The 10,033-nt window shown below is 41.6% G+C and overlaps 1 protein-coding gene across 1 annotated transcript; it reads right to left on the reverse strand.

Moving 5' to 3' along the window:
- Positions 1-2,871: 2,871 nt before the first annotated feature.
- Positions 2,872-9,809, reverse strand: NSA2 (NSA2 ribosome biogenesis factor). Its single transcript, XM_050944613.1, has 6 exons — positions 9,698-9,809; positions 7,680-7,867; positions 6,693-6,843; positions 5,893-6,072; positions 4,345-4,537; positions 2,872-3,180 (listed from the first exon to the last, which is right to left on the reverse strand). Exons 1-6 carry the CDS (start codon positions 9,698-9,700, stop codon positions 3,113-3,115), a joined length of 783 nt encoding a protein of 260 aa, XP_050800570.1. The 5' UTR covers positions 9,701-9,809; the 3' UTR covers positions 2,872-3,112.
- Between the last annotated feature and the right edge of the window lie 224 nt (positions 9,810-10,033).

A 10,033-nucleotide genomic window follows, 5' to 3' on the forward strand; every position in this document is an offset into this window, starting at 1 on the left:
GACAAGATTTTCCTAAAACACTCAAAAATTCTGGCTTAAAAAAAAAATGCAGTTAAGTCAGTCAGTGCATGAACACAACTTTAGACAGAAGCTTCTGTAGTCAAATTGGTACAAAAAATGCATTTAGCTTGATCCATTAATGGCAATTTCTTATCGACTTAAGTCCCAGTTCTGCAGACGCTTGCATTGTGCATATGCTTCACTTTATGCATGTCAGCAGTCCCATTTGACTATGTAGAATACCTTTTGATATATCTAGTACTATCAACTCCAAGCATTCAGATAAATGAGGCAGGTCCAGAAAAATCAGTCAAGAGTGTTTTAGGCATCTTGGCCCAGAGCTTCAAAGGTCTTGACATCAATGGACGTTGGGAGGCTAAATACCTTTGGGGATCTGGGCCCTTTTTCTACAAGTATGAGGGCTGGAACTCTTCATTAAAAAAAAAAAAAAAAAAAAAGCAGATTCTTATGTAATCACCTGACACAAGGGGAATGGGGCTTTAAGAAATAAAATATGGCATGAGCTTGCAACAATGTGTTTAATACAGAGCCTGCTTAAGAGTGGGATTACAGACTGAAGTATGTGTGCAAATGTTTGCAGGCTTGGGGGCTTAATTTATATTCTATTTTGTATGTTGCCTTCTGTTACAAAAATTCTACCTTTACAACTCTACCATTATGGAGCTAAAAATGTGATCATGCAGCATAAGGCACTGATAGTGATATAGTCTACACATGTACAAAATCACTTGTAATTGCAATTTTCTTGTTTAGGATTACCTCTGGCTTCTTAAATCATCAGAGTAAGATAGTTGATGTGTATAATTGCTGAGGACTTGAAGCAAGTATAGATGGATTAGCTAATGACAAGTTAGCTTCTGAGCTGACTGACCTTTAACATCTTGGATTGGCTATTTATTGGTGGGGGTGGTTGTTTCATGGACTGCTTTAAAGAACCTGTGGTTTTTTTTCCCCCTAACCTCTGATGTAGTGGGTCATCTAACCCAAAACCTTGTATTCCTAAACAGCTGACGGAAGATGAACATGCAGTTACTTGCAGCTTTTAGCATATCAGACTGTTCGTTCCAATCAAATTTAATATGCAAAAATCTGTACAGTCTGGGAGACTGCAATAGAGGAAACCACTGAAGATATATTTTTGGGAGAGGGAACAAAACTTTTTGACTAGATCATACCTCAAGTATGAGAGGATCCAGGAATCAGTATTTGTCTAGTCCAAAAGTCCCCAAACTGTGGGGCATGACCCTGAAAAGTTTGGGAGACCATTGGTCTAGTTAGTCTACTACTTGTAACCAATAGTAACTGCATCAACAAGCAACTTTTGAAATGAGTATCTTTTCCAAAATTCAAAATAAAGTTAAAGGTCTAATTTAGCTTCACAATAGCTGGACACTGCATTAGCAGTGTCCTAACACATGAAGCTTGATTGGATGTTTCTGTATGTCCCACTGTGATTATAGACTAAAATTATGTACCTCTTAAACTCAAGTCACTTACTCTGAATAAATCATGTCTTTGTCACTTATTGAAAAAATTCTGTTTCCGACCAACATCACAGCAGAAGAAAAAATTTTGAAAGCTTAATTGCTTTCGGAAAAAATATTTAGAGTATAACCAAATGGCATTCAAACTAATTTGTGTAAATTCAGGGGTGGTTATTAAATTAATTCACTAAAGAATTTACATTAGTACTTAAAGTGTTGTCATTGATTTAATTGTAGGTATTGTCTAGTATTTTTCTTCACTTCTGAGGTAATTCAATAGCTGGTATATACACCTAGTACAGAGATCAGCAACCTTTCAGATGTGGTGTGCCAAGTCTTCATTTATTCACTCTGATTTAAGGTTTCACGTGCCAGTAATACATTTTAATGTTTTTGGAAGGTCTTTTTCTAAAAGTCTATAATATATAACTAAACTATTGTATGTAAAGTAAATAAGGTTTTTAAAATGTTTAAGAAGCTTCATTTAAAATTAAATTAAAATGCAGATTTCCCCGGACCAGTGGCCAGGACCCAGGTAGCGTGAGTGCCACTGAAAGCCAGCTTGCGTGCCATACGTTGTCTATCCCTGACCTAGTAGATACTGCCATCAGGAAACAAGGCAGCAGAGAAATTATGACTACAGACTCCTCAGTATTCTACCTCCTTGTCTGAGAGCATGGCTCTGTGCTTCCAGGCCCTACTTCCTCCTCTGATGCAGCTGAGATTTGGTAGAGGGAGGGATGATGATGATGATGAAGAAGACAGTAGGTTCATGCATAGGATTGCCAGAGGTGTGTCAATCTTTATCCTTGCATCAAAAGTCTGAGTGATTGAAAAACACCTGTTCAAAGCACACAGCTTTTCAGATAGCTAATGCCTACAAGTCAGAGGCTTTCCCCTTCTAACTGCAGTTCTAAGCCCAGGAGGATACTTAGTGGCAAATACTAAAATGTTGGTACTATTATTTATGCTAAGACATCACTATACAGCTTGACCCTCTCCTTCCCTTCTCCCAGCTGCACTGCTTCGTCCAGGTTCTCTCCATTCTTTCACATGTGAATCTGTGAAGTTTGAAGTACACATCTTCCCTCTTTATGGGGTTTTCCCACCAGCAAGTAAGCTTCAGGAAGCTGGATATATGGCAGAACATGTCCTGTGCAGTTTCTGACAATCCACCTTTTGGACTCCAGCTTAATATATGCTCTGAGGGGCAATTTGTATGCATGACTCTGCCCTATTGTTTCCCCACTGTCAAACACCTCAGTTGAGTTTTCTTCTAGATTTAGTGATTCCAGCATCAAAACTGCAGAAGGAGTGCAACCATCAGAAAAAAATAAAACTTTATCCCCCACAAAAAAACCCAAAATTGGAAAGTTGATTGACTTTATTCTGGTAATGTTCAATGGAACAAACAGTTTGTATACTATTGGGCTTTAATATTTGTAAAATTTTCAGGAACTTGTTTAAGTTCTTTGTCCTTCCTCTCCCAGGTTCAAGTTTGACACTTGGTTTGTGGGAAGCTAAAGGTCTTAAATTACTTGCAAGCTTCTTGATTTACTTGCCTCAATTTTGCAAGAGTTCCTATGCAATATTTACTAAGACCCCAATCAAACAAGCAGGACTGCATTAATGCAACCATCATTTTCTGGATTGTTGGTTACCTGTGCATATTTCCCTAAAGAAAAAAAGAGAAAAAAATTGAATAAAGTATTTTCCAACAGCTTCTGGTACTACAGAAAATTAAAAAAACTTAATCCTGAAAGACAATTAAGTGTACATAAGAATGGCCATACTGGGTCAGACCAAAGGTCCATCTAGCCTAGTATCCTGTCTGACAGTGGCCAATACCTGAAACGTCAGAGGTAATGAACAGAACAGGTAATCATCAAGTGAAACATCCCCTGTTGCCTATTCCCAGCTTCTGGCAAACAGAGGCTAGGGACACCATTGCTGCCCATCCTGGCTCACAGCCATTGATGGACCTATCCTCCATGAATTTATCTAGTTCTTTCTTAAACCCAGTTATAGTGTCTTGGCCTTCACAACATGCTCTGGCAAAGAGTTCCACAGGTTGCCCGTGCGCTCTGTGAAGAAATACTTCCTTGTGTTTAACAGGCAGCAGGTATAAAACAATTTCATTGGGTGCCCCCTAGTTTTTATGTTTTGAGAATAAATGTTAGCTTATTCACCTTTAAAAGTCCCCTCCACTAATCCGACCCTGTCTAGTCTAATGGACTCCCATTCCAAAACACTAACTACATTTTGATATTAATATAATTATTCTTAAAGAAAAATGAGATTTCAGCTTAGCAGCAACATTTTTCAGCTTATTTATGAAAGCTCCCTCCAGAGCTCAGCGTGTATAATGAAGGATTTTAGACCCCAAACAGTTATTTAATCACACTGGAAAAAAAAGTTGCCTCTAACCTGCCAAGTCTTGAGTTCAGGAATTTGTCCACTGTAACTTCACAACTGCTAGAAACAGTAGTCCTGATACTGCAAATACTTATACAAATGTTTGAAACAAAAGGAACTACTCACAATGCATAAAGTTACGCATTTGCTTAAGTCTCTGCTGGATTAGGGCTACTGGTTAATGTCAAACACAGAAGAGCAAACAAGATTCTTGAACTTAAACCCAGGTAAGAAAGTGATTTTCAAATATTTTGGGTATTGTATTGCTGATTTTGGACCCTTACATAATTTGACATACAAGGTGAACTGAAAGTTTAAAACTAACATGCTTATAATATAACAAATCAGATTCAAATCTCTCTTTATTCTTTGTTAATTCTAGACTAGTTATGGAATACAGCTGATAACTTTGTTGGATACTTACCCCAGATAACTTTGCCCCCTTGTGTCACAAGGCCAAGCTCACTCACATTCACCTCAATAACGGTACCTTTGGTAATTACACCCAATGTTGTGTACAGAGGGGAAGAGGGATTCTTCTTTACACCAAGTATCGGTAGACAAAAAGTAGCTTTAAGTTCAGGATGTGTTACATGAGCCTTCTTGAAACGTAAGCCCTGTTACATGAACATAAATGGTTACAGCCATTACTAAAAAAAAGTTGACCTCCAACTAACTACACTGCTATTTCCATAATTTCCTGTATTTTTAGGAATTATGGTGAGAAATAATTGATGTGATTTTGGTATTTTTTAAAAAGTCACCTGCCTGTTGTAATGTCAGATTTGTTCAACCCTGATAAATGATCAGTTAAGATTTTCTAGAGACTATTCAGATTTGTACATTTTCAGTGTGCATCACTTTAAAATTAGTATGGGAAGAAGAATACTTCCTATGGCAGATGGTTTCTGCATGTTGATGAAATCAGGAGCTAATAGTAACGTATTTTACCTTATTTTTAGACTCAAGCTCTTAATTTCTAAGCGTCCCTTGTAAAACCTAAAACTGCAGCCATTCCTCCACATCCCACCTATTATGAAATTATAAATATCAGGGTCATACAGAGCTCTTTCCCATCCAGATCACAAAACACTTTCCAGAGGATGTAAATAGGTTAATGTTATTTACTGATAGGGAAACTGAGGGATGAAATGACTTGCCCGAGGTCACCCAGCAGGCCAGTGATAGAGCTGGCAATAGAATCCAAGTGGTCTGTGTGTCAAACCAGTGCCCTAGTCACTGAGCCACTGCCTCCCTGAAAGAACTCAGGGGTCACCTCATACATCAGATTTCAGTTGGTTAGTCAAACACCTGTCAGGGGTGATCTAGGTTTACTTGGTCCTGCCTCCACACAGGAGTCTCAAGGTCCCTTCCAGCCCTATTTCTATGATTTAGGCTTCTACAAGGAAACTATTAGAAATGTGGCTGATTTGCAACAGCTTCAACCTTAGCTCTGGATTATCATTAAGGTTATGAGACCATCAGGAATCCATGACCTCCAGGGCTTCAGCTCAGATGGTGGGGCTTGGGCTGTCAGCCCTGGCAGTGGGGAATCGGTCTTCAGCACTGGGGGCTTAGGCTTTCATGAATTCTTGTTTAGTGCCAGCAATCTGTCCATGACTTTTACTGAAAATAATAAAGTCTTAACCTTAATTATCACCAAAGTATATTTCCTCACTGGGGAGAGTCACTGTTGGCAAATACTATGTATTCACTCAATGTTATAAATATACTCTAAACCAGGGGTTCTCAGACTTTTGTATTAGTGACCCCTTTCACACAGCAAGACTCTGAGTGCGACCCCTCTTATATATTAAAAACACTTTTTTATATATTTAACACAATTATAAATGCTGGAGGCAAAGCAGGGTTTGGGGTGGAGGCTGAAAGCTCCTGACCTCCCACTGCAGTAACCTTGTGACCCCGTTTGAGAACCCCTGCTCTAAACTACATTTGAATACAAGTAACTTACCATTGGTCGAATAAATCGTTCATATTTAGGAGGTTTTCGAGTAAAGCCATCCCCAACAAAGCAGACTTTGGTAACCATCCTCTTCCAGGCCTTCTTCTTTCTCTTTCCCGTACGGATCACCTTTAAAACTTCTGTTTCTCCTTGTGCACGGACTTTTGGCACAGGAACTTCCCATTTCCCCTACAAAGTAGGGCCGGTACCGTTATTGGTGTTGGTGAATGGAAGGGAAGAGATATCAAAGAATAAAACACAGTTTTACTAAAGAGGAGGAACTATATGACTTACGTGTAGCAACTCAAAAAAAAAAAAATTAAAGATATTTATAAAAAGAGCCACTTACCATCATTCTGACAAACTGGGGCAATTAACATAGGGAACACACTATTGTCTCACATCTGAATTCTTTAGCTATTAGACAATATATTTTTAGCTGCTGTTCTTTTTCTGGCAATATTTTTTAAATGCAAGAGACATTACTGATTATGAGGAGGAGGAACATTCTATTGAAGTCAATGGTGATTTAACACTATTGCTAAATGTCATGAAAGTTAGTTACTGTATATGCTTGTTAGCTATTTTTCTGACTCAATAGCTCTGCCATTAAGAGTTTTTGCAGGTACCAATTACTGCGTTTATAATTACTTAAAAAAAAAAAAAGTGCTTAACATGATGCCATTCAAACCTGCAGAACTATTCAGACTCTGCCTCAGACTGCAAGTGAAGTCAGCATGAATACTGTGACTGGTCATTAAACAAGCCCTAGTAATAGCAATTATCTGAATGTTTCTATTGTTACTTACAGCTTTTTCTTTTCGTTTCTGTTTGATCATGTTGGAGAGAACTTTAGCCCGGGACTGGCCCTCTCTATCCAGCAGGTATGCTGGCACAGCTCCTTCTGGGGTTTTCTCATCATTCTTTTGCTTGGTGTTTCTCTTTTCGTGCATCTTAATGCTAAAAGGAAAAATACCAAGTATTCAGAAAAACATCCTCAGGGCGTGCGAAAAAAATCTAATGTAGAAGCTTGACAACATGAGCTACTATCACATTGGCCTATCATCTTAAGTATGCTCAGAGGCTCTCTTTAAACATACAAATTATTTCTAACTGCAGCATTTATGACAAATTATCTATGCTGTCCAGTGGACAAGCTAAATAAATCAAAATATTTTTCTTCTAATAAATTCAGTTATAATAAATTGTGGGTATTATCTGCAACAATATAGGGTAAAAGTTTCAAACAGAAGTGAGATTTTAACTTGACAGTGTTTAAGATTAGTGTGGTAATTTATCTTAAGATCCAAACAACATAGTATAAACCACTGTGCTTTTTCTGTTAACAGTTTACAAGAAGGGCAACAGAGAAATATCTGAATGAATATGAAAGTCATGGAAAGCCATTAAATGCATTTCCTTGTATTGTTGCTTTAAACCCCACCCCATGATTGGTACATCCGTGTAAGATCTAGAAGCAGTTCTAGTGTTTAACATTCATCACTGGTAGTGCTTCTAGTGCTAGATCCACTGATAGTGCTTTTAGTGCTAGATCCACTGCTAGCATCTAATGGTAGGAACAGTTTTGACAGGGGAGAGCAAGAAGGAGAAATATTTTAATTAGGTCTCAAAACAATTTGTTCCTGCAAGTCATATGCATTTTTCAAGTTTTAGTGTGCAATTCAAACAGGCCTCTATGGACAGCAGTTTAATAATTCATAACTATATCAATGTCTATTCACAACCTTAAACTACCATGAGAGCTCAACCATGTCAAGGAAAAAATGGATACGCACGTCTTTTTCATTTGTATCTTCTCAGCATGACGCTGCTTATGGTAGAGTTTGGCCTTCAATCCAATCAATTTCTTGGCCTTCTTTGACCGTTCATGAGCCTCACGGCCCTCCTTCTTTCTCTTCTTCTCATGGTAATTCAAGCGATAGCCATATCGCTTGCGGTGTAACTCTATGTAATCGTTCTGTGGCTGTACATGAAAGAAGATATTTTGTTTAGAAGTTAGCAAAGTGTGGCAAGAAGCTTTTTGCACAATACACTCAATTTCCTCTTATCTGCAATAGTGTGTACCAGAGATCTGATATTCACCATGATGGAATACTTCTTGGAGATAGCTGACTCCAAAACTGCGGGATGCATCACACATGACATGGTCAATTAATAATGGACTGATAACAGTATGATGCTGTTACAACAGTCACTGTACAAGCAAAAATTACTTTAGAATCACAAATCTGAAAGAGAAAGACTAAACAGGTGGGGTTCCTACACTGTTCAGGACAGAATGCACAAACAGGGTCTAGAGTCCACACATACCTCATTCCTGAGGTCAGCTTAGTGTTAACTCAAACAAAAACAGAGCTAATCCTCAGTCTGAAGCTTGGTTGTTCCCAGAGTTTCCCTGCAGGACTGCCTCTCCCAGAGAGATACAGCAGATATTCCCAAGTTTACTTGACCACACACTTGCTGGGTGATTGGTCTCTCTCTTCCATTATGAAAAGTGGGTATAATAATCTTTCCTTACCTCATATGGGCATTGTGAGGATAAACACATTTAAGGTTGGGAGGCACTCATATTATGGTAATGGAGGCCATATGTACAATTGATATCCTGTTTGCAATTAATGATAAGTATCTGCTTCCATGATTCATGCACCCAACTTCAGGATAACTCAAAAGAGAAGTCCGTATCCCTATACAGGGTCCTGGGAGCCTGCCCATATTAATGAAGACCTACTATATTGTATTCCTCCTCCACTTGACAGCCCTTTCCTAGTGCTCTTGTTTAACCACACAGGAATGCAAGGGTGGCTTGTGTGAAAATGATAAGCACTTGAAGTTAAAGTTTAGATTTACAAGATAGTCCTCTTAAGTGTCCAATGTTTAAATATCTATAGAGTTAGCTGAGTCGCCACCATCAGACCATATCCTGCTTGTTACAAAACAGATACAAAAGATTCTCTTCTTCCATCCTAGCTTAGAGGAGCAATATCTGGATTAGTTGACTGGGGTTCGTTTGTAGGAGGGTGATACGTGTCTGACTGAGCTCCCCTTCACAGGTCCTTCACAGAGACTGAGCTGGGGGGCGGGGAGCAGGGGGCATAGCACAGTACTGAGCTATCAGGCTGATGCTCTGTCTATATGCACAGGGAAGCACCAGCTGAAAGGCCGCAGCGGGGGCTGAAGACAGGCCACTTACCCCAGGGCACTAGTTTTTGAATGTAGGGTGTATCCCCCCCGGGGGGGGAGGGGGAGTGCGCATCCAGAGGGGTGTCCGCTCGGGCAGGGCAGAAATGAGGAGTCTAGGGGTGGGGGAAAGGGAGGCACCGGAAAGCCCAGGCCCAGCAGCAGCCTGCTGCTCTCCCGGGCGCTATCCCGCGGCTTTAGCCGTCTCATTCACCGTGGCCCGAAGGGGCTGGTCTGGTCAGAGACGCGCATTTTAAACCCTCCGGAGCCCGGGACTAGGCCGCACTGTCACGGGCTCCTCCGCCGCGCCAGCCGTGAGCCACCCGCTCCCCCCAGTGAGCCGCTCCCCGCCGCGGAGCGCATGGGACGGGGGCTGTTCCGTGACTCGCCGCAGCCAGGCCGGCCTGTCTCCGAGGAAGAGGCCCCCAGGACGTGACGCTGCGAAGGAGGCGCAAGGCCCCGCTCTCTCGGGACAGGCCGGCTCGGGGGCCGCTGAGGACAAGGGGGCTCCGGCTACGCCTGGCCCAAGGCCCGCTCCAGGCACAGTCACCCCGCCCCCCTTCCCTCGGCGGAGACGCTCTTCACCCCTCCCAGCGCCACCTGCTCCTCTCACCATGGCGGCCTAGCTTGTGGGGCCGGGGGCGGCGCTCAGCAACTCGCACTCGGGTCTCGCCGCCAGCGATCCCGTCCGGCCGCCGCACGACGAGAAAGAAAAGACTGGTGCGTCCGGGGAAGGCCTCCGGGTAGAACCACTTCCGGTACCGACACTCGTTCCACCGATAGCAAGCAGTACACGCCGCTTTTGGCCGAGGCCCTTCCCTTCCACCCGCCTCGGGGCGTCGTAAAAAGCCCGAATCATAACCCAGTAGCTGAATTGCCATCAAGGCCTGCTGGGACAAACCTGCGGGGCCCGGAACCCAGGGAGAGTCGGTGGGGGCTGGCCGGGAGG

This window comes from Gopherus flavomarginatus, chromosome 3 (assembly GCF_025201925.1).
Source record: "Gopherus flavomarginatus isolate rGopFla2 chromosome 3, rGopFla2.mat.asm, whole genome shotgun sequence".
Classification (NCBI taxonomy): domain Eukaryota; kingdom Metazoa; phylum Chordata; order Testudines; family Testudinidae; genus Gopherus; species Gopherus flavomarginatus.